Source organism: Pseudorca crassidens, chromosome 4, assembly GCF_039906515.1.
Source record: "Pseudorca crassidens isolate mPseCra1 chromosome 4, mPseCra1.hap1, whole genome shotgun sequence".
In the NCBI taxonomy this organism is placed as follows: domain Eukaryota; kingdom Metazoa; phylum Chordata; class Mammalia; order Artiodactyla; family Delphinidae; genus Pseudorca; species Pseudorca crassidens.
This window is the reverse complement of record NC_090299.1, coordinates 74925614-74950352: the sequence shown is the minus strand read 5'-3', so window position 1 is coordinate 74950352 and position 24739 is coordinate 74925614. Positions and strand designations below refer to the sequence as shown.

General features: G+C 39.8%; 2 protein-coding genes across 12 annotated transcripts in view; one reads left to right on the top strand and one right to left on the bottom strand.

Moving 5' to 3' along the window:
* Nucleotides 1-11012, bottom strand: part of EXOC1 (exocyst complex component 1) — a 65901-nt gene extending 54889 nt beyond the window's left edge. For 7 of the 8 annotated variants that reach the window (XM_067736061.1, XM_067736064.1, XM_067736065.1 and 4 more), the window contains exons 1-3: nucleotides 10858-11012; nucleotides 6608-6741; nucleotides 2481-2611 (exon numbers count right to left, since the gene is read on the bottom strand). In XM_067736061.1, the coding sequence (XP_067592162.1) occupies nucleotides 2481-2611; nucleotides 6608-6731 (255 nt within the window). In that variant the 5' untranslated portion in view covers nucleotides 6732-6741; nucleotides 10858-11012. The other variant, XM_067736062.1, reaches the window with a different exon arrangement.
* NMU (neuromedin U) overlaps nucleotides 10402-24739 on the top strand; it is a 246764-nt gene continuing 232426 nt past the window's right edge. The window contains exons 1-3 of one of the 4 annotated variants that reach the window (XR_010943030.1): nucleotides 10402-11172; nucleotides 13273-13959; nucleotides 17323-23816. The gene's annotated coding sequence lies outside the window, so the exon portion shown is untranslated. Of the gene's footprint in view, nucleotides 11173-11403; nucleotides 12733-13272; nucleotides 13960-17322; nucleotides 23817-24739 lie in introns of those variants that run through there. The other 3 variants (XR_010943029.1, XR_010943031.1, XM_067736069.1) reach the window with 3 other exon arrangements.

The following is a 24739-nucleotide window of genomic DNA, read 5'->3' as shown; positions in this document are numbered from 1 at the left end:
CAGCTACATGTAAAAGAATGAAATTAGAACACTCCCTAACACCATACACAAAAATAAACTCAAAATAGATTAGAGACCTAAATGTAAGACTGGACACTGTAAGACTCTTAGAGGAAAACATAGGAAGAACACTCTTTGACATAAATCACAGCAAGATCTTTTCTGATCCACCTCCTAGAGTAATGGTAATAAAAACAAAAATAAACAAGTGGGACCTAATGAAACTTCAAAGCTTTTGCACAGCAAAGGAAACCATAAAAAAGACAAAAAACAACCCTCAAAATGGGAGAAAATATTTGCAAACAAATCAATGGACAAAGGATTAATCTCCAAAATATATAAACAGCTCATGTAGCTCAATATTAAAAGAACAAACAACCCAATTCAAAAATGGGCAGAAGACCTAAATAGACGTTTCTCTAAAGACATACAGATGGCCAAAAAGCACATGAAAAGCTGCTCAACATCACTAATTATTAGAGAAATGCAAATCAAAACTACAATGAGGTATCACCTCACACCAGTTAGAATGGGCATCATCAGAAAATCTACAAACAACAAATGCTGGAGAGGGTGTGGAGAAAAGGGAACCCTCTTGCACTGTTGGTGGGAATGTAAACTGATACAGCCACTATGGAGAACAGTATGGAGGTTCCTTAAAAAACTAAAAATAGAATTACCATATACCCAACAATCCCACTACTGGACATATACCGAGAGAAAACCATAATTCAAAAAGACATGTGCACCCCAATGTTCATTGCAGCACTATTTACAATAGCCAGGTCATGGAAGCAACCTAAATGCCCATCGACAGACGAATGGATAGAGAAGATGTGGTACGTATATACAATGGAATATTACTCAGCCATAAAAAGGAACAAAACTGGGTCATTTGTAGAGATGTGGATGGATCTAGAGACTGTCATACAGAGTGAAGTAAGTCAAAAAGAGAAAAACAAATATCATATATTAACGCATATATGTGGAACCTAGAAAAATAGTACAGATGAACCAGTTTGCAGGGCAGAAATTGAGACACAAATGTAGAGAACAAACGTATGGACACCGAGGGGGGAAAGCAGTGGAGGGGCGTGGTGGTGGTGGTGGTGTGATGAATTGGAAGATTGGGATTGACATGTATACACTGATGTGTATAAAATGGATGACTAATAAGAACCTGCTGTATAAAAAATAAAATAAAATTCAAAAATTCAAAAAAAATAATTGCCTTAGTATTTATAAAGAAATCTAAGAGTCTTGGCAACTCATATGAAGCTTGACGGGAAATGATCTCTTCCCTGGGAATATTTCACATAATGCCATAAAAGAGGCTGACTGCACCAGCAGCAACACTCACACAAATCAATGCGTGATGCAGGGACTTCCCTGGTGGTGCAGTGGTTAAGAATCCGCTTGCCAATGCAGGGGACACGGGTTCGAGCCCTGGTCTGGGAAGATGCCACATGCCGCGGAGCAACTAAGCCCAGGAGCCACGACTACTGAGCCTGTGTGCCACAACTACTGAAGCCTGTGTGCCTAGATCCCGTGCTCCGCAACAATAGAAGCCACGACAACGAGAAGCCCGTGCACCGCAATTAAGAGTAGCCCCCACTCACTGCAACTAGAGAAAGCCCGTGCGCAGCAATGAAGATGCAACACAGCCAAAAACAAATAATATTTAAAAAAAAATTATTAATGTGTGATGCAAAATGGCTAATGTTAGGCTATGTATAAAAATTTTATGTTTTATATCCATATGTAGCGTACACACACCAAGGTGCCTGCATAAAATGATATCATATCATATCATATCCATTTCCTGGAGTTTGAGTGTGACTTAAGGTGTAAGGTATCTTATTAATATCTTATTTAAAAATGTCTTATATCTTATTCTTCAAAGTCCTTAAAATAAGGGGTGAAACTCACTATCACTGCCATCACTTGAGCCACAATATTCAAACCATAGCTTCAGAGGGCCAGCTTGGCTGCCTCAGCTGGTGATTCTACATTATTTTTAGGGACTACCTAAGGAAGATTCACTTTGGTTATATTTTCTGTGATTTCTGAACTAGGTTTTACCAAAACAATGATTTTTTTAAAAACTACTCACACAACACACCACTTTAAAATCCATACTAATTTATGGATTTTATACTAAGTATACCTAATCTAAATACAGAAATGTACAGTCAAGGTTATTTTGCTCTAGTTATGTAGCCTATGAACAAACATAATTGTAGCTAAAAAATAAAAAGCACAAACAATGAAACAAGCTTACATACATACTTATTTTAAGTAGCCTGCGAATGAGAAGTGAGAGAATGGAAGGTTGGATAATACACTTTAGACTAATTGCTGGTTAGGTGGTGAACTACTGGGTCACAAAACAAGTTTAGATCATCTTAGAAGACAACATACTATGTTATAAAATGAAAGACACTTTCTGAATTCATGTCAAAGAACTAACAAAAACATACTTTAATAGCATCCTTGGCATCTACCACAGCAAGGTCTCGAAGGGCCCAAGCAATCTGCCTTTTGTAGAAATCTCCTTTATCAGATTTCTTGACTTTGACCACCTTCACCTGCACGGGGCGTTCAGTTGTCACTGTTGAATAAAACACACACTTTCATTAGAGACATTATTCATTTCCTCATTCTTCATTAATTCATTGCAAACACAGCTGTCAGGTGTCTGTACACAATACTAAAACAGGAATAGTATTTTATAACAAATGCTATGACTGAGGAATACACAGAATACTAATGGAAGAATCTAAATCAGACTAGAAGGTCAGAGGCAGATTACTTGAGAAGTAAAACTCTTAAAACTCAAAAATAAGAAAAAAAATTCAGATTAAAAACATGGGCCAAAGACCTTGACAGACACCCGACCAAAGAAGATATATAGACCACAAATAAGCATATGAAAAGATGCTCCATAGCATATGTCATCAGGGAAACGTAAATTCAAATGACAACGAGATACCACTACACACCTATTAGAATGGCCAAAATCCAGAGCACTGACAACACCAAATGCTGGTGAGGATGTGAAGCAACATGCACTGTCATTCACTGACGGTGGGAATTAAAAATGGTACAGGGGGCTTCCCTGCTGGCGCAGTGGTTGAGAGTCCACCTGCTGATGCAGGGGACACGGGTTCGTGCCCCGGTCTGGGAAGATCCCACATGCCGCGGAGCGGCTGGGCCCGTGAACCATGGCCGCTGAGCCTGCGCGTCCAGAGCCTGTGCTCCGCAACGGGAAAGGCCACAACAGTGAGAGGCCCGCATACCGGAAAAAAAAAAAAAGGTACAGTCACTTTGGAGGAGAGTTTGGCAGTTTCCTAACAAAACTAAACGTACTCTTACCATATCATCCAGCAACTGCATTCCTTGGTATTTACCCAAAGGAGCTGAGAACATACATCCACACAAAAACCTGCACACGGATGTTTATAGCTGCTTTATTTATAAGTGCTAACTTGAAAGCAACCAAGATGTCCTTCAGTAGGTGAATGGATAAATAAACTGTGGTACATCTAGACAATGGAATGTTATGCAGCACTAAAAAGAAATGAGCTATAAGCCATGAAAACACATGGAGGAAAGTTAAATGCATATTACTAAGTGAAAGAAACCAATCTGAGAAGGTTACCTACTATTTGATTCCAATTACTATATGACATTCTGGAAAAGGCAAAACTGTGGAGACAGTAAGAAGATCAGTGGTTGCCAGGGATTGGGGAAGAGATGAACAGGCAGAGCACAGAGGATTTTTAGGGCAGTTAAAATACTCTATATGACATTATCCATTTGTCCAAACCCAACACCAAGAGTGAAACCTACAGTAAACTATGGACTTTGGGTGATTATGATTTGTTAACGTAGGTTCATTCTTGGTAACAAATGTACCACTGTGGTGAGTAGTGTTAACAAAGCGAAAGGCTATGCATGTGTGGGGAAAGGGGCATAAGGGAAATCTCTGTACCTACCTCTCAATTTTCTTATAAACCTAAAGCTGCTCTAAAAAAAATAAAGTCTTAAAAATGTATTAATGCTAACAGGAGTTATTATTTATGATAGTATTAAAAATCTAGGAATAAATAAATATCTAGGGGTAAATATAAAATATAACACATGTGCAAAGCCTTTAAAATTATAAAACTTGGGACTTCCCTGGTGGTCCAGTGGTTAAGACTCCGTGCTCCCAATGCAGGGGGCCCAGGTTTGAGCCTTGGTCAGGTAACTAAATCCTGCATGCCGCAACTAAGAGCCCACATGCTGCAACTAAAGATCCCACATGTGGCAACAAAGATCCCTCGTGCTGCAACTAAGACCCGGCGCAGCCAAATAAATAAATAAACATTAAAAAAATAGTAATAATAAAATCATAAAACTTATTGAAAGTCTTTAAAACTATAAACCTTATTACAAGGCATTAAAGAAGACCAAGATAAATGGAGAACCACACCATATTCATGAACAAGAAGACTTAATATCATAAAATGCAAGTTCTCTCCAAAGTGAACTACAGATTCAAAACAATTCCAATCAAACTCCCAACAAAATTTGGAACTTGATTCTAAAATTCAGATGAAAAAACAAAATACCCACAAGACAACATAAAATCCAGATATAAGAACGGACCCAGAAACAAACACACTCACACTCATCACTATAAACATGGACACAGGTAAATCAAAGACTGAAATGTGAAAGGTAAAATTATAAAACTTGTAGAATGTAGTATAGGAGAATACTTTTATTACTCCAGGGTATGGAAGGATATCTTAAATAAGACACAAAAAGGGGAAGCCATAAATGATCAGACTGATTAATCTGATTTCATTAAAAAGCATCACAAAAAGTGAAAAGATAAGCCATAAACTGGGATGCATACAATCAGCAAATTAGTATCCAAATTACATACAGAACTTAAATCGGTAAAAGGACAACCAACAGAATAGAAAAACGAGTAAAAGGCTTAAACAGGCAAATTTCTTAGGCAAGAAAATTAATGGCTAATAAATCCATGAAAAGAGGCTCAATCTCATTATTATTTAGGGAAATGCAATTTAAAACCACGAGAGTCTATTTCAAACCCACCAGATTGGAAACAATAGTCTGTCAAAACCAAGTTTAGACTAGGATGTGGAGAACCCGAAACACACACTGCTTGTGGGAGTGAAAACCAGTACAACTACTTTTGAAAATAATCTGGTATTAGGGTAGTGTTGACCATTCACTGCCTATGACCCAGCAAGCTCACATTTAGGTGTCTACCCTAGAAGATTCTTGCCTGTGTACACTGGCAGACAAGGACAAACATGCTCACAGAAGTGCTGCCTGAACAGCAAAATCTGGAAACAAACCTCCTGGTCATCACTGGTAAGATGGGTAAGTAAACAGCAGTACTCTCAGAGTAGAATACTACACAGCAGTGGAAATGAAAGAATTACAGCTATGGGAGAAAAACAAGAGATAACACTCACAAACATACTGTTGAGTGGAAAAAGTCACAAATGAATACCTGTGCTATGATTCAATTTATGTAAAGTTCAAAGACACGCAAATATAACAATGTATATTCGAGATTACAAACACATATGGTAAAATGATAAAGAAAAGCAAGGAAAGAGTAAATCAAAACTCAGGATACTAGTTACCTCTTAATGAGGGAAGGAAGGGAATGGGAGCAGGGCAGGGCACACAGGAGACTTCAAAGGTAATGGTAAAATTCTTCTTATTCTGGACAGTGGTATACACAAGTGTTCACACCTTGTATGTATGTTACAGAAATACTTTTGTGGGACTTCCCTGGTGGTGCAGTGGTTAAGAATCTGCCTGCCAGTGCAGGGAACACGAGTCTGATCCCTGGTCTGGGAAGATCCCACATGCCACGGAGCAACGAAGCCTGTGCGTCACAGCTACTGAGCCTGTGCTCTAGAGTCCTGAGCCACAACTACTGAGCCCGCGTGCCGCAACTACTGAAGCCCAAGCACCTAGAGCCCGTGCTCCACAACGAGAAGCCACCGCAATGAGAAGCGCACGGCAACTAGAGAAAGCCTGTGTGCAGCAACAAAGACCCAACGCGGCCAAAAATAAATAAATAAATATTTTTAAAAAAGAAATACTTTTGTATCTACTCAAGATTTAATTAAAGACAATTGAAAAAAAACGAATTTGTTGGCCCGATTTTCCAATCACAGAAACAATGAGAATATTTTATTTTATTTATTTATTTTTGAAATTGAATTTCTTTTTTTTTTTTAAAGTGATACATGGTCATTCTTTTATTTTTTAAATTTATTTATTTGGCTGCATCAGGTCTTAGTTGCAGTTCACAGGATCTTCTTTGTGGGATGCAGGATCTTTCACTGCAGCACACAGGCTTCTCTAGTTGTGGTGCGCAGGCTTAGCTGCCCCGTGGCATGTGGGATCTTAGTTCCCTGACCAGAGATCGAAGGCATGTCCCCTGCATTGGAAGGCAGATTAACCACTGGACCACCAGGGAAGTCCAAGAATATTTTAAACAATGAGGAAATGACCCCTAGGGAATAAAAGAATGCCAAACAAGAACCTTGACTTACTAAATACCCACCTGTGGCACACAAAAAACAGTTCTTTTTCTTTTTTCCGGCTTTGCAGACATTGACAATACTCAGCAGGCGTTCGTCATTTGGTGTAAAAATGTCTCTTTGTAATGCGTGCTTGATTGCTGTCATCTTTACTCAACTGAAAAAATTCAGAGTATAGATATTATACTCATTCTCAAAATCATTCTATCTTACATTGTTCCATTTAGGATTAAAAAAATGATCTTATTTATGGCAAATAAGTGTAGGATGAATGATTTAATACACTAGTACACCTACATCATAAAAATAAAAAGCTGTATGTTTGGAAAAGAAATTAGAGAACCAGTGATATCAAACTCTAAAATCTTTGGAAGTGTTCACCAAATATTATAATATTTTTTAAAAATTTAGGAAAAAATTTAAAAACCCATGCCCAATCCTCAAATATAAATTTCCTATATAAAGAACTCTTACAACTCAACAATAAAAAGACAAGTATCCCAGTTAAAAACTGAGCAAAGGATCTGAACAGACATTTCTCCAAGGAAGAGATACAAATGGCCAATAAGCACATGGAAAGATGTGCAACATTAGCCATTAGGGAAATGCAAATCAAACCACATTGAGATACCTACCACTTTACACTGCTAGGATGGCTAAAAATTAAAAAGACAAGTGTTGGTAAAGGTGTGGAGAAAAAGGAAGTCTCATATATTGCTGGTGATTATAAAATGCTGCAGCCACTTCAGAAAACAGCTTGGTGGTTCCTCAAAAAGTTAAACGTGGTTTACCATATGACCCAGCAATTCCACTCCTAGGTATATACTCAAGAGAACTGCTAAACATATGTCCACACAAAATCGTGTACCTAAAAGTCCATAGCAGTATTGTTCACCATAGTCAAAATGTGGAAACATCTCAAATGTCCTGATGAACAGCAAAATGAAATATATCCATACAGTAGAATATTATTTGGCCATAAAAAAGGAACAAAGTACTGATACATACTACAACATCAGTGAATCCTGAAAACATGATGCTAAGTGAAAGAAGCCAGTTACAAAGAACTACATATTTTATGATTCCATTTATGTGAAATGTCCAGAGTAGACAAATCCATACAGATGGATTGATTTGTGGTTGCCAGGGGCTGAGGGCAAGGAGGAACGGGGAGTGACTGCTAATGTGTATGGGGCTTCTTTTTGGGGTGATGAAAATGTCCTTGAATTAGGTAGTAGTGATGTTTTTATAACCCTTTGAATATACTGGAAACCGCTGAATTATATACTGAAAAAAGGTGAATTTTATGGTATGTTAATCATCTTTTTTCAAATATAACTTAAGTTACATATTTCAAAAAAACTCACTGCAACTTTATTTTTTTAATATACTGTATATATATATTTGTGTGTATATACATTATTATTTCCAATGCAGATGTATAGTATTTCATACGTGTGAGCTTGCTTAGGAAATTAACTCCTAGTTCTAACACTGCTTCTATGGGAAAATGAAGAAATTATGAGTTTTAAATAAATGACTTTGAGTGAATTTTTATAACACACGGACACTTTTGTAAACTATAGGTATCTCCTATATTTTACTCAATCTGTAAAACTTCTATCTCTGCTCCAACTCAAAAAATTGCTTTTCTCACAAAACTCACACTTCTATCCCTCTTTCACCTCATCTCTGCCTCTAGTCTCCTGACGGCCCCCTCCTTCCTGTTCTCCTAGTCCATCTGGCCTCTCCAAGCTTAATTTCTTTTCCAACCTAGCCTAGAGGCAGTGTTCATTTCCCTACGCCCACACTATCCCCTTCAACATCTTGCTCCATTTGTAGACCTGTTCACTCTGTTCACCAATCTCCATAAACTGTCTTTTTTCTCTACTTCTCTTGGCTACCATATGCCATTTCAGAAGGCCTCATATCCATGTTCACTGCACTCATTACAAATATTTAAATCCAATTAAAGCTAAACTTTCAAAGTTGCTCAGCAATTCCTTAATACCTTCTTTGATGATTCCTCTTCCTACTCCCCATCAGTATTGCAAATTCTTATTTCTCTCCTTCAACCCCCAATTCTAGTGTCAGCCACCTCCCTCTCTGCAAATGGCTTCACCATCTACCCTGCAGAGAATATAGAAGCTATGAAGATCAAGTTTCCCCAACTGCTTTCTTCTTCATCTCTCTACATTTTTACCCATCCTAACCTCCATTCCACCTATTATAAAATGGTCATGTTACTATCCCTTAATACGTTCTAGGGCCTACACACTGTGTTAAAAGCTCAACTCTATCCTACGCCCAAGCCACGCTGGATACTGACCAGTTTGCTTTTCTGTCTCTAGGCTCTTGTTTGTGCAATTTCTTTTTCCTGAAATTCTTTTCTCCCTGGGAAATTCCAATCCATCCTTAAGATCCTGCTGAAATGTCACCTCTTCTGTGAAGTAGTCACACACTCAAAGAAAAAAAAAATTCCTTTCCCACTTCTCTAATATTCCCCTCTATTCTGCTAACATAGCACTTACAAACCATATTGTCTAGCTAGTTGTATTCTCTCCCCCATTAAAAGTATTTCCTTGCAGGCAAGACCACGTCTTATTCATCTTTGTATTCCAAGAACTTGGCAAAGACATACCAGGCATTTAATAAATTAACCAAAATGACAGCACCAAATAACATGACAACTAAAGCATTCTGCTGATTTTCCTTCATCTACACATAATTTATCCTTTCTGCTCCTGCTGCCAACACACTAACCCAGGTTCACATCAACCACATCTATTAAACACCACAGCATCTGGTTACCTCTTTGCAAGCTTCTACAACCCCAAAACTCTCGACAAATAATATTAAAACATAGCTTTCATCACGATATAACCTTGCTCAACATTTTCCTAATGTTCCCAAATACAAACCTTCCACTCCAAGCTCTCTGTTCATTCTGGTCTTTAAATCTTTGCTTAGGAGCTTTTCCATGCAGGGAGTATCATGTATCCAAACCCTAATTACACTCCATAATTTATATGAAGTTGATTCAGTAAAGATCTTAATCAAAACTGATCTCTCCTCTCAACTGCTACAGCACTTATTGCATTTACTAAACAATCAAGCACTTGCTGTCCAACTGGTTTGTAAAATCACAAGCTCCTGGATCTCAACAACTCTCTTGAAAGAAAGGAGGGATGGGGGGTGTTTTAGTATAGTTCTGTGTCCTTTATTACTTTTTTATTTTTTTATTTTTGTGTCCTTTATTAGTGGGTACTCAACAAATATCTCTCGCGGTAACTTGAACTGAATAGTAAAAACTGGTTAAATGAATGACTAATAGTGGTCAGCATCTACCACCCAGACCCTCTCTGGTCAAAAGCAAAGGACTGACTGTATGGTAAGTGGTAAAACAAGACTGGACTGGGCAGAGTTCATAAAGGAGTTAGTCATAATGAAAAGCACTATGCGACTCTCCTTCATTCGGCAAATATCGATGCCTGCGAAGTGCCAGGCACAATTCTAGGTTACAGTGGTGTATATGACAGATATGTCCATGAAGACAGGAAGAGCCATGCCTCCAATGGCATCTACATTCTCAGGGTGAAGTGATTAACTCTCCAGTCTTTACAGTACATTTTTTTAAGTCAGTGAATGAACCATCAGAGGTCCTCCAAAACTATTTCCCCCGTTTAAGAACCCATGTATGACCATGTTCCAGCGGCAGTCAGCCACAATACTCTACACGCTGGTTCTTGTTTCCTTAAATTCAGCTGGATCATAACAGGGTGTGGCAGGTAACTTGTCTGTAGGAGTGCCATGTCAGTGAGTGAGTGTGGGCTGGGTCTTGTATGCTCTCGAGACATCTTAGCGCGTGGAGCACTGTCCTCCAGAAAAGAACAAGGTGCCTGGAGCCAGGGAAATGCACTTAAAAGATTTAGAAGAAAATGTGGATTTGGACCCCTCCTGGTTCACGCCAGAGAGCAAACGGATCAGGGCCGTTTTTTACAGTGAAATCAGGTTTTCATGGGCGGAACTGGAAAGGGGTGTCAGGATTGCACTCCCAGCCCCTGCGGGGCGGGGGATGCTCCTACTGTACTCTGCGTCTTACCCAGACAGGCAGGAAGAGAAGAGGGCCCTGACGGCGGAGGGAGCGGCACCCGACCCCCCGGTGCTGGGCCAGCAGCGGAACTGAGGAGCCGCCTCAGACCCTGGCGTCCACCCGTCCGCTCGTCGGTGCGCCGCCGCCAGGACTGCCCGGCAGCCGCGGCCGAAGGCTTACCGCAAGGCCGGACCGAGCCCGCCTGTGCCGAGGCGGATCCTCCACGACAGAGACGGGACGGGGCTGTAGCGGCCACGGCTACAACGATGCGCTCCTCAGTCGAGCGGCCAACCGGAAGCGGCCGCTCGGCCCCACCCCCCCATATCCGGGCACGTGACCGGCCTCCGCGCCGGAAGTCGGTCGGGTAGAGCCGGAAGGAGTCGCGGCAGAGGCCTTGGCGAGGGGTGGGGTCAGGTCTCGCCGTAGGGGAGCGTCTAAGACAGGCTGGGGCGGGACCCCGTCGCTCGGAGACTGACTCGGGAGCTGGGGTATTTGGTACTGCGTGTTAGTTTCTCTTGAAGTTATTTATTCAGCTGTTCTCAGCAGTTCATTTAAGAAGATATGCGATTACATGTTTTCTTTCTTGCACACATAAAGCTTTGTTAACTCTAGATACTTGCTGCTTATGGCATGGAGAGCTTAAATGAGTTAAATCAGAATTTGGGGGGGGGACGCTGGGGACCAAGACACCAGCACTTAAAAAATTTTTTTTTTTTACTTTTTTAGGCCCGCAGCACGCGTGATATTAGTTCCCCCACCAGCAATCGCACTCGCACCCCCTGCAGTGGAAGGGGGGAGTCCTAACCACTGGACCACCAGGGAAGTTCCCACCAGCACTTTTCACATCTTTGGGGAAAATTCTAATATGCAGCTATGGTGGAGAACCATTGATACAGTGACGTTGGTATTTTAAAATGTGGTCTGTGGACCAGCTGCTTGGGCATCATCTGGGGGTTCTTTAGAAAATGCAGCCTCTCAGGCTTACTTCAGATCTACTGAATGGTAATCTACACCTTAACGAGATGACGCCTGTGCACGTTTAAGTTTGAGAAGCACAGGTGATGCCAGTGTTGCTGGTTGCAAGGCAAGTGATTTATTTATTCCATATGTTTGGCACCTGTTTTATGCCAGGCACTTTGATCGAGGTGCAGAGGTGATTCAGACATGAATCTCATCCTGAAGACGTTCCTGGTATGGTAGGGCCAAACAAGGTATACATAAAAATACATATAAAATAAGACAAAATAAATGACCAAAGAGAGATACAGGTCCGATAAATGTGCTGGTAATTCAGAGGAGCGACTTCTTTGCTCTAGCTCAACACCATCCTTTGCATGGGTTCTGCAGGGACCCATTCAATGCAAGCATTCGTTCATTTGAAAACAGAGCCACCTCAATGCTGGACACTGTATTAGGTGCTGGAGATACAAAGACAGGGATCCCACTAAGAAGGGGACACACTGTCATTGGAGAGACAGAATTAAATAGAGGGATAAATTACAGTCTAGTGTGGTAAAGTAAACAACAAAAGTAGAAAAAAAGAGATGTAGGCCATAGGAATGCAAAAGAGGGTGTAACTCACTCTGTGAAGATGGATTCACTGAGAACGGGACAAATGAGCTGTGCAAAGTATCTTTCAGTGTTTAGCTGAAGATATAATTTGGTGGAAAAATCAGACATAGTAGGGACCTGTTTGCTACTGAGATTAATATGCTCTAGTCAATGCTACTTGAAATGCTTTTCAGTTTCATTGAATGACTTCCCTTTTAAGAGCAGGATCTGATCTGATCTTTAGAAAGACCTCTTGGGTCCTTCCTGCTCAGTCCCAGAATGCTTACTGTGGACACTCTTTATATGACAGTTGCATGTGCTATTTTGTCCTTTTTTTTTCTTTCTCTTTTCTTTTCTTCCTTTTTTTTTAACCTGTATGTTTACAGCCCTCTTCAAAGTTAGGAAGTGAATTGCTTTTCAGAAGCCTGGACTTCTTCCCTGAACTCTAGATTTGTTGTTGTTGTTCTCTAGGTTTTTGGTTTTTTAAATTAATATTTACTGCAGTATAGTTGCTTTACAACGTGAACTCCAGGTTTGTGTATCCACTGCCTCCCCAACATTTCCACTCGGATGTCCATTAGGCATCTCAAACTAAATTTTAAAAATTTCTGGGCTTCCCTGGTGGCGCAGTGGTTAGGAGTCCGCCTGCCGATGCAGGGGACGCGGGTTCGTGCCCCGGTCCGGGAGGATCTCACGTGCCGCGGAGCGGCTGGGCCCGTGAGCCATGGCCACTGAGCCTGCGCGTCCGGAGCCTGTGCTCCACAACGGAAGAGGCCATAACAGTGAGAGGCCCTCGTACCAAAAAAAAAAAAAAAAAAAAAAATCTAAAAATTAAATTCTCCTTTCTTCCCTCCCTTTGGATTCCCCTCAAAGTAGAGGCTGAAACAAAGGCTTACATGCAGTATTTTATTTGGGGCTTTGATAGCAGGGAGCAAGAGTGAGAGAAGAGGGAGGGGAAGTAAAACAAGGAAGAGGGAGAGGCAGTATAAGGATGTATTATTGAGTTCGTGGTCACCATATCTGAATGTTTTCTTGATCCCTTAGGACTTTCTGGGAAGCTTCGTGAGATGATTCGCAAAACTGTCCACTGAAAGCCAGAATGGAAGAGACATTTATCTGTCAGCTCCTGTCTCCCTTTGATCAAAGGTTAATGCCCCTGGCCATTAACTACTCCACACTTCCCAAATGCACAATTGTGAATGCCAAGCTGACTTCCACATCAGAGAAGTCCTGAGGAAGAAGAGAGGTGCAGTCATGTCATACTTGCCCAAAGTTCATCAAACTCTCTTCAGAAAAGTTTGCTGCAGCAGTGGTTGGAATAAGTGGCTGAAAGGATTTGAGGTGGTGACAGAAGATACACAGATGCTGTCCATTTCAGTCCACTCTTTGTACCACTCACATCTGCTTGGCCTTTTGTTACGTCTGGTCTTTTACAGAGTCCCCTTCAAGGTGATGGCCACCTACTATCTCTGCGAAGACAATATAAGAGAGTTGGTGGAATAAGCTTCAGTCCCTGCTGCTACACTGATGCCAAGACTGTGCTTGTTTTCATTAACTCCCTCCTCTACTATCCATCCTAACCTCCCTTCACCCTGGACCAGCACATCAGCTGATCTAGGTTGTTTCCTCAGCGAGGTAACTGGAACCTTCAGCCTTTGTTTACCTTGCTCTGGTTGGGCCATGATTGTGTAATTGCCTGTTCAACTTATCCCGGGGTACAGAAACACCAAGGTAAGCCTCAGTTGAATTCCTTCCAGATTTATTCCTCCCTACTGCTATTGTATAGCAACAATCCCAGATTTTTTGCCAGTCACAGTTGAGTACTTCCGCTACTGTAGTAACTCTTTCCGTTGCTACGTGACTACTGCCATGAGAAACCAAGTAACCAAATGATAGTGAGGGAGTTTCAAGTTCAGTGAAGCATCCTCCACCCAACTCGTGGAGAGCTAATTATTGTAATCTAGCAAAGCCTAAATTTGGGAGGCAGGAAACACAAATTCTGTGAGTGCGTCACTGGAAGTGATGATAAAATGGGCCAATCCTGCTCCCGTTCTGGGGTTTCCAGAGCTATGTCTTTAGCTGTTGGGGACACTCTTTATTGTTTGGTTTTAAGCATTTACCACATCAGAAGCTGGCTACTTCTGAGTGATGAGGGATATGGCAATATCAGTGGAGTCTCTGGTCATGGGTATATTGTCACCTTTTTTTTTAGGAGGAGGCTGTAAAGTGGATTCCTTGGTTAAAGTAGCATTGATCAGGATACTATAATTCTGGTGTTATGGATGTTGGCAGAGTCACTTCAGGCAGGAAAGACAAACCTAGGAGTCTGTAAATATTTGTACTTCGGGCCACTTCTCTCTATAAACAAAGCTAATAATAAAGAATACTGCTCCCAGCTCTACCAACTGGCAAGATTTCACTTCACCTTTGTTCTTTAAAGCCACCGCTGAGTGGGGCTATGTGCAACAGCAGTCCAGTTTAGTGTCCAGCAGTCTCTGGTTTAGTGGGTTCACTCTTACAAATAACCCCCTGGTTTCTATTAGACAGTTTGCAATTCTTTTTGAGTTCATCTAGAGTTCAGTGGTTCTCACCTGGGATGATTTTGACTCCCAGGGGACGTTTGGTAATGTCTGGAGACATTTTTGGTTGTCATTACCAAGGAGGTTCTACTAACATCTAGTGAGTAGAGGGCAGGGATGCTGCTGAACAGCCTGCAATACACAGGACAGCTCCCACAGCAAAGAATTATCTAGCCCCAAATGTCACTAGTGCCGAGGTTGAGGAACTCTGGTCTGGTTCTCCCTGGAGCAGGGATTGCAATCCCCACATAGGTTTGCTGAGCTCTGACCCTGGTTACAGGCTTGAGGCAGTGGTCGCTGGGGGAAGATATTGGGAAAATTAAGGTAATAAATGAGGCTCTTGCCTCAGATATATTCTTTGAAGTAGTTCCAGACAAGAAGAGGCTGCTTTCCTTTATCAAGAGAAAGGAGTCTGTTGGCACAGAGGATGACAAAAAATCTGGGCGTTTAAGATTATAAGACATGTGCACACAAATGTCCCCATTCTAGATCTCAAGGTTTCATTATTTTCCTATCAGAGCCCTAGGTTTGACACGGGTAATATTTTAAGGCTGTGCATTTTGACTCCTTTGCCGCTCTGCCACCCTTTTGATTATATGTCGGAGCTGATTTTTAGCACAGTCGGCTCAGTGGCTACTCTGCCCTAGAGGCTTCTGGCTTTCACAGTGTGCCATGATTTGATTGTTGGCTGAATAGAGCCTGTCATTTTCTTTTGTTAAGATCTCCAAAGCAGTTAACAGATGTCAGCCCACTTTATGACTATCATTGCTCCATAACGCTCAAGTACCATAGCCACATGTAATTCAATGTTTCATCTTCTGTCTGCACCTCATTCTAATCTATAACAGTAGAGAGTCTTGGTAATTAGCAATCCTACTGTATGCCAGGGGTTGTCACCACTTGCAATTTACCACCAACTACTTAACCACCAGCAGGGGTCCTTATTGTCTGGTGATCAGTGCTGTAGGATCAGCCTCCAAAATCCCATACTGAGGCTTTACAATCTGGAGTCACCTTTTTTTTAAATTGGATTATAGTTGCTTTACAACGTTGTGTTAGTTTCTGCTGTACAGCAAAGTGAATCAGCTATATGTATACATATATCCCCTCGTTTTTGGATTTCCTTCCCATTTAGGTCACCACAGAACACTGAGTAGAGTTCCCTGTGCTATACAGTAGGGTCTCTGGAGTCAATTTTGATGCCCAGTGTTCCCCTTAAAGCAGAGCCCCAAACAAAGGCTTAGGTGCTAGTAGTTTATTTGAGAAAATGAGTTCAGGGAATAGACTAAGGGGCCCAGGGGAAACGAAATAGAGAAAGCGGAAAAGCCAATACAAGGATGCATTATTGAGTTGACAAAGGCAGTGGGCGATTTGTTGATTGATACTGTGGAACCTTCTGAGAAGACTTAGCGAAATGGGTCTCAGAATTCTGTACTGAAGTGAAGAAGGACGCACTTATCTATCGGCTCCTGTCTGCCATTGGTTAAGCTTGCACCACATGCTTCTAATTGCGCATGTGCACTGTGGGCTGGTTTCTGCAGTATCCCACGCGAGAAGCAGGGAGTGAGAGAGGCAAGGTGCTGGAATATTGTTCTTGGGAGATGATCTTGAGGTTGAGGCCTGCACAGAATTGGTCACTGCAGCAACACCTGGAATAAGAGGTGAGGCTGAAAGGATTTAAAATAATGCATGAAAGATTTCTAAACATGGCTTCTCCCTGAGTTTTCTCCATTTGAGTTAATGGTATCTCTACCTTCTCAGCTGCTCAGGCCAGTCCTTGACCTCTCTCTTTCTCTCATATTCTACATCCAATCTCTCAAGAAGTCTTATGGGTTCTACCTCTAAAGTATTTCCAGAATCTGACCACTTCTCCCCACCTCCATTGCTACCCTTTCCTTGATTATTGCCGTTATCTTGTCTCTCCTGAATGACTGCTTATCTCCCTACAGTGTATTATTAACACAGCTGCCAGAGTGATCCTTTTTTAAAACATGAGCCATATCATGTTACTCTTTGCTCAGAACCCTCCAGTAGCTTCGGAGTGAAAGTCAAAGTTCTTACAATGACCTACAAGATCCTGCACAATCTCCCCATTTCCCCACCCACCAGGACTTCATCTTCTACTGCCCACCTTGGTCACTCTCCTCCAGTTCCTTAGACCTCCTTGTTGTTCCTTGAAAAGTCTGGGCAAGCTGGACTTTTGCTCTTGCTTTTCCCTCTGCTTTTCCATTAAATATCTGCATGGCTCACTACTGCATCCCTTTCATGTCTTTGCTCAAAGGTTACCTCAATGAGGCCTTCCATGATAGCCCTATTTAAAATAGTGCCCCAACCTAGCATTCTTTATCTTTCATTTTTGCTTTGTTTTTCTTCATGGTTCTTATTACATCCTGCAATACTATGGCATTATATCTGATATATATATATATCAGATATAATGCCATATGTGTATATATATATATAGTTAATATATGTTATTTGTTTATTTATTTACTTATTCTTTCCCTTTCACCAGAATGAAGCCTTATGAAGACAAAGACTTCTGTTTTGCTCACTGATGTATTCCCAGTTCCTAGAACTCATATCAATTCACTTATTATGTTCTCTGTACTATCCTAAGCATTTTACATGTATTAACTACTTTGGTCCTATGAGGTGGGAATCTTTATTATCCTTACTCTAAAGATTAGAAAACAGCACAGATTATTTAGCCCAAAGACACATAGTAGGCACATAGTAGTATTTCAGTGAATATCTCTTTATATTACTATAGTTCTCTGCATAAAGTACACTTGGGAAGCAACATAAGACAGTGGAAAGAACATGGTTGCTGGGGTCGTGCAGACCTGGGTTCAGATCTGGTCTTTACTGGTTCAATGATCACAGGGCAGATTACTTAACTCTTTTGAGCTTGAGTTTCCTCATCTGTAAATTCAAAATTATAAATGCCATCTTTTGGGACTGTCCTGCAATTCACTGAGATATATTTCTTGTAAAGCACTTGCACATTACTTGGCACATAGTAAGCACTCAATAAATGGTAGCTATTATTTATATGCAGGTTGGTTAGAAGATTAAATTGGGTAGATTTATGTTCTCAAAAGACATGAAATAGTCACTCAAGCCCTGCAGTCCTGCTTCCCTTTCATAGGCAGAAGGCCACATATATTAACATATATATGAGGCAATCTCATATTTGGATAGCATGGAATAAATTTTTCATTGTTAATGAGCTCCAAGGGAAAAGTTTCTTCTAAATGGCCAGGAGTAGTGAGTATTGATGTTTGAACAATATTGGTAAAATTGAAATTGGTTCAAGATGGCGGAGTAGAAGGATGTGCTCTCACTCCCTCTTGCAAGAGCACCAGAATCACAACTAACCACTGAACAATCATCAACAGGAAGACCCTGGAACTCACCAAAAAAGATACCCCACCTCCAAAGACACAGGAGAATCCTCAATGAAATGGTAGGAGGGGTGCAATCACAATAAAATCAAATCCCATAATTGCTGGTGGGTGACTCACAAACTGGAGAACAATTATACCACAGAAGTCCACACACTGGATTGAAGGTTCTGAGCCCCTGGGGTCCGGCAATGGGAGGAGGAATTCCCAGAGATTCAGACTTTGTAGGCTAGCAGGATTTGATTGCAGGACTTCAACAGGACAGGGGGAAACAGAGACTCCACTCTTGGAGGGCACACTCAAAGTAGGGTGCACATCAGGACCCAAGGGAAAGGAGCAGTGATCCCATAGGAGACTGAACCAGACCTACCAGCTAGAGTGTTGGAGGGTCTTCTGCAGAGGCGGGGGGTGTCTGTGGCTCACCACAGGGACAAGGACACTGACAGCAGAAGCTCTGGGAAGTACTCCTTGGATGAGCCCTCCTGTAGTCCACCATTAGTCCCACCAAAGAGCCTGTAGCCTCCAGTGCTGGGTTGCCTCATGCCAAACAACCAACAGGGAGGGAACTCAGCCCCACCCATCAGCAGACAAGGGGATTAAAGTTTTACTGAGCTCTGCCCACCAAAGCAACACCCAGCTCTACCCATCACCAGTCCCTCCCATCAGGAAGCTGGCACAAGCCTCTTAGATAGCCTCATCCACTAGAGAGAGGACAGCAGAAAGAAGAAGAACTAAATCCTGCAGCCTGTGGAACGAAAACCACAGTCACATAAAGGTAGACAAAATGAAAAGGCAGAGGACTATGTACCAGATGAAGGAACAAGACAAAACCCCAGAAAAAAAAACTAAATGAAGTAGAGATAGGCAACCTTCCAGAAAAAGAATTCATTATAATGATAGTGAAGATGATCCAGGACCTCAGAAAAAGAATGGAAGAAAAGATTGAGAAGATGCAAGAAATGTTTAACAAAGACCTAGAAGAATTAAAGAACATACAACTAGATAGGAATTAAAGAACAAACAGAGATAAGCAATACAATAGCTGAAATGAAATATACACTAGAAGGAATCAATAGCAAATAACTGAGGCAGAAGAACGGATAAGTGACCTGGAAGACAGAATGGTGGAATTCACTACTGCAGAACAGAATAAAGAAAGAAAAATGAAAAGAAATGAAGACAGACTAAGAGACCTCTGGGACAACATTAAATACTCCAACATGTGCATTATAGGGGTCCCAGAAGGAGAAGAGAGAGAGAAAGGACCTGAGAAAATATTTGAAGACATTATAGTCAAAAACTTCCTTAACATGGGAAGGGAAATAGCCACCCAAGTCCAGGAAGCACAGAGAGACGCAGGCAGGATAAACCCAAGGAGAAACACGCCGAGACACATAGTAATCAAATTGACAAAAATTAAAGACAAAGAAAAATTATTAAAAACAACGAGGGAAAACGACAAATAACATACAAGGGAACTCCCATAAGGTCAACAGCTGATTTCTCAGCAGAAACTCTACAAGCCAGAAAGGAGTGGCATGATATATAAAAAGTGACAAAAGGGAAGAAACTACAACCAAGATTACTCTACCTGGCAAGGATTTCATTCTGATTTAATGGAGAAATCAAAAGCTTTACAGATAAGCAAAAGCTAAGAGAATTCAGCACCACCCAACCAGCTCTACAACAAATGCTAAAGGAACTTCTCTAAGTGGGAAACACAACAGAAGAAAAGGACCTACAAAAACAAACCCAAAACAGTTCAGAAAATGGTAATAGGAACATACGTATTGATAATTACCTTAAATGTGAATGGATTAAATGCTCCAACCAAAAGACGCAGGCTCACTGAATGGATACAAAAACAAGACCCATATATATGCTGTCTACAAGAGACCCACTTCAAACCTAGGGACACATACAGACTGAAAGTGAGAGGATAGAAAAAGATATTCCATGCAAATGGAAATCAAAAGAAAGCTGGAATAGCAATACTCATATCAGATAAAATAGACTTTAAAATAAAGAATGTTATAAGAGACAAGGAAGGACACTACACAATGATCAAGGGATCAATCCAAGAAGAAGATATAACAATTATAAATACATATGCACCCAACATAGGAGCACCTCAATACATAAGGCAAATGCTAACAGCTATAAAAGAGGATATTGACAGTAACACAATAATAGTGGGAGACGTTAACACCTAACTTACACCAATGGACAGATAATCCAGACAGAAAATTAATAAGGAAACACAAGCTTTAAATAATGACACAATAGACCAGACAGATTTAATTGATATTTATAGGACATTTCATCTAAAAACAGCAGATTACACTTTCTTCTCAAGTGCACATGGAACATTCTCCAGGATAGATCACATCTTGGGTCACAAATCAAGCCTTGGTAAATTTAAGAAAATTGAAATCATATCAAGCATCTTTTCTGATTACAATGCTATGAGATTAGAAATGAATTACAGGGAAAAAAATGTAAAATACACAAACACATGGAGGCTAAACAGTACATTACTAAATAACCGAGAGATCACTGAAGAAATCAAAGAGGAAAACAAAAAATACCTAGAGACAAATGACAATGAAATACGACGATCCAAAACCTATGGGATGCAGCAAAAGCAGTTCGAAGCGGGAAGTTTATAGCTATACAGGCATACCTCAAGAAACAAGAAAAGTCTCAAATAAACAATCTAACCTTACACCTAAAGGAACTAGAGAAAGAAGAACAAACAAAACCCAAAGTTAGCAGAAATCATAAAGATCAGAGCAGAAATAAATGAAATAGAAACAAAGAAAACAGTGGCAAAGATCAATAAAACTAAAAGCTTGTTCTTTGAGAAGATAAACAAAATTGATAAAACACTAGCCAGACTCATCAAGAAAAAGAGGGAGAGGATCAAATGCTTCATTCTATTATAGTCATTTTCCTGTTATGCTCAAATTGTCTCATCTTAGGCCAGTGGGAGCTACTTCAAGTTGGCTCCTGTGTCCTTGGACTGACCCCAGTTGACTTTGATAGCTTCCTTTCTTCCTGGTACATCAAGATGTCCCATGTTCATCTTGTACATTTTCTGTCCCAGACCTGGAATCAGTAATTTCTTTAAACAGACTCCATTCTTTTCAGTGGGAGATGGTATTGGCAGAACACTCTTGCATGCTAAGATGCTCATGCCTCACGATGTCTTTGCTTCATGGTTTCAGTAGACAAATCTAGAAAATGCATGCTTTTTTTTTTAAAGAAAGAGGGGTTTATATTAGTAAGTTTATATTACCATTTCCAGTTAAATTTACTGTTACTGGGCTTTAATTTCTTTGATTTTTTTACTTGTATATTCCCTCTGTTAGGCTTAAAAATCTCGGTTTCTAATGACATTAACGTGATAAAGTGTTTAATCTTACAGTACTCACACTCCTATGATACTGTCAAAATAACACTACCAATATTACTAACAATTAAGCTTCTGGATATGCTTTTAGGTTCGATGGATTTTGACAAGTGTATACAGTCATGTAACCATCACCATAAACAAGATATTTCTGAATATACAAATGGACAATGGGCAGATTATATATAAAAATAGAACTCTGCCCCACCACCTGCAGCAACCAGCTGAGGAAGCCATACTAGTATGTTCAGTAACCAGTCCAGGAAGTCAAACTACTATCTGTAGCAACCAATCTAGAAAGCCTAATAATAGCCCCTGTAGTAATGGGCCCCAAATGACCAGGACTTGATTAATAACCCAGCTTCCCTGATTTTGGCCTCCACTTCTGACTTAGGACCAACTGTAGAGAAAGCCATATACATACCTTTAACCAATCACCTAGTATGCTTGGCTTCTTGTTAGCCCGCCAACACCTCCCCCATGCCAATGACCTCCAATCAGGCCTCTTCCTCTAAAGATGGATATTCGGACTATTTGAAATATTTCACTCTTGCAAACAATGTCACATGCCTTATGCATTTGTCATTCTGTATCTTTGCCAAAGTACCTTTGGGATGCCTTTGAGTCCTAGAAATAAAATAAAATTTCCATATAAAAGAGTGAATGTATACATAGTTCTGCAAGATATTCTCAAATTCCTCTCCTATCAGATTTGTACTCTCTTGCATTTCCAACAGCCGCGAATGAGGGGAACTGTTTTCCCATTCCCGATGGAATATTGTCAAAGTTTTGAATTTTTTCCAATAGAGAGGTAAGAAACAGGATCACACTGTATAGTTAATTGGTATTTCTCCTATTATGGGCAAGGTTAAGCATCTTATATGTTTAAGTGTCATTTGCAATTCTTTTTATATATATGTATTTTTTACTAATTTTTCAGCAAATTGCAGTTAGTTTTTTTAACTCTTCAATTTTAGGAGCAATCTGTATATGAAAGGTATAAATGTATTGCTACATAACTTGCACTTTTTCCAGTTTGTCATTTGTCGTTTGATTGAATATAGTTTTTCTTTTCATGCAAAGGCTTCTTATATTGATGTAGTTAAATTAATCATTTTTCTTCATTGTTTCTAGATTTGAGTGATAGCTAGTTTTCCCCACTCTCAGTTTATAAAAAAATTCACCCATGTTTTCTTCTAGTAGATTTAAAGTAGTCCTTTTTTTCTTGTTAGCATTTTTATTGATGTATAATTCACACACCATGCAATTCACCAATTTAAAGTGTACAATTCAATTATTTCTAACATATTACATTGTTTTAAAAAATTATGGTATAATATATATAACATTAAATTTGCCATTTTAACCATTTAAAAATGTATAATTCAGCAGCATTAATTACATTCACAGTGTTGTGCAACCATCACCACCATCTATTTCCAAAACTTTTTCATCACCCCAAACAGAAACCATTCAGTAATAACTTCCCATTTTTTCTTCCTCCCAGCCCCTGGTAACTGCTAATCTACTTTCTGTCTCTGATTTTGCCTAGTCTATATATTTCATATAAGTGAAAGCATACAATATTTGTCCTTTTGTATCTGGTTTATTTTACTTCACGTATTTTTGATGTTCATCAATGTTGTAGCATGTATCAGAACTTCATTGCTTTTTATGGCAGAATAATATTCCACTGTATGGATATATCACATTTTGTATATCCATTCATCTGTTGATGGACACTTGCATTGTTTCCATATTTCGGCTACTGGGAATAATGCTGCAATGATTATTGGTGTACAAACATCTATTCAACTCCTTGCTTTCAATTCCTCTGGGTATATACTTAGGAGTGAAATTGCTGGGTTGTTTGGTAATTCCATGTTTAGCTTTTTGAGGACAAGTCAAACTGTTTTCCACCATGCTATACCATTTTACATTCCCATAAGCAATGTATAAGGGTTTCAGTTTCTCCACATCTTTGCCAACACTTCTTGTTTTCTGTATTTTTTAAAAATAGCCATCCTAGTAGGTGTGAAAGGGGTTACATTTTGGTTTTGATTTGCATTTTCCTAATGAGTAATGATGCTGAGTTTCTTTTCTTGTGCTTACTGTATACTTTGCAGAGATGTCTATTCAAATTTCTTGTCTATCTTTGAATTAGGTGTTTGTCTTTTTGTTACTGAGTTGTAGGAGTTCTTTACATTAAACCTTTATCAGATAATACAATTTGCAAATGTTTTCTTTCATTCTGTAGGTCTGTTTTTCACTTTCTTGATAATGTTCTTTGATGGAAGAGTAACTGTTGAAGTCCAATTTATCTAATTTTTCTTTTGTTGCTCTTCCTTTTGATGTCATAAAAATCCATTGCCAAATCTAAGGTCCCGAAGATTTACCCCTATGTTTTCTTCTAGGAGTTTAATGCTTTCAGGTTTTACATTCACACCTTTAATCCATTTTAAGGATATTTGTGTATGCTGTAAGAAAGGGGTTCAGTTTCTTTCTTTTGCATGTAGATATTCAGTTGTCCCAGCACTAATAATAAGAGATTATTTTTTCTCCTTTGAATGAACTTGGCATCCTTTCCAAAAATCAGTTGACCATAGATGTATGAGTTTATTTCTGAACTCTCAGTTCTATTCCATTCATCTGTATGTCTGTCTTTATGCCAGTACTATACTGCTTTGATCATTATACCTTTGTAGTAAGTTTTGAAATTGGGAGGTGTGAGTCCTCCAACTTTGTACTTCTTTTTCAAGATCGTTTGTCTATGTGGGGTCCCTTGCAGCTCCATATGCATTTGACTATTGACTTTTCCATTCCTACAAAAAAAGCCATTGGAATTTTGATAGGGATTATATTGATCTGCAGATCACTTTGGGTAGTACTGACATCTTGACAATATTAAATCTTCCTGTCCGTGAAAACAGGATCTATTTCCACTTATTTAGACCTTTCAAGGTAATTTTTGATACCCCTTAGTAGAATACTAGTTTAGGCAAAACCATCCAACTCCTTCCAAAGTTACCATAGGCAAAAGTCCAGAATATTGAATGAATGCATCGAAACACATTTCACTGCAATTCACAAAGCATCACTTTATTTTCATATGA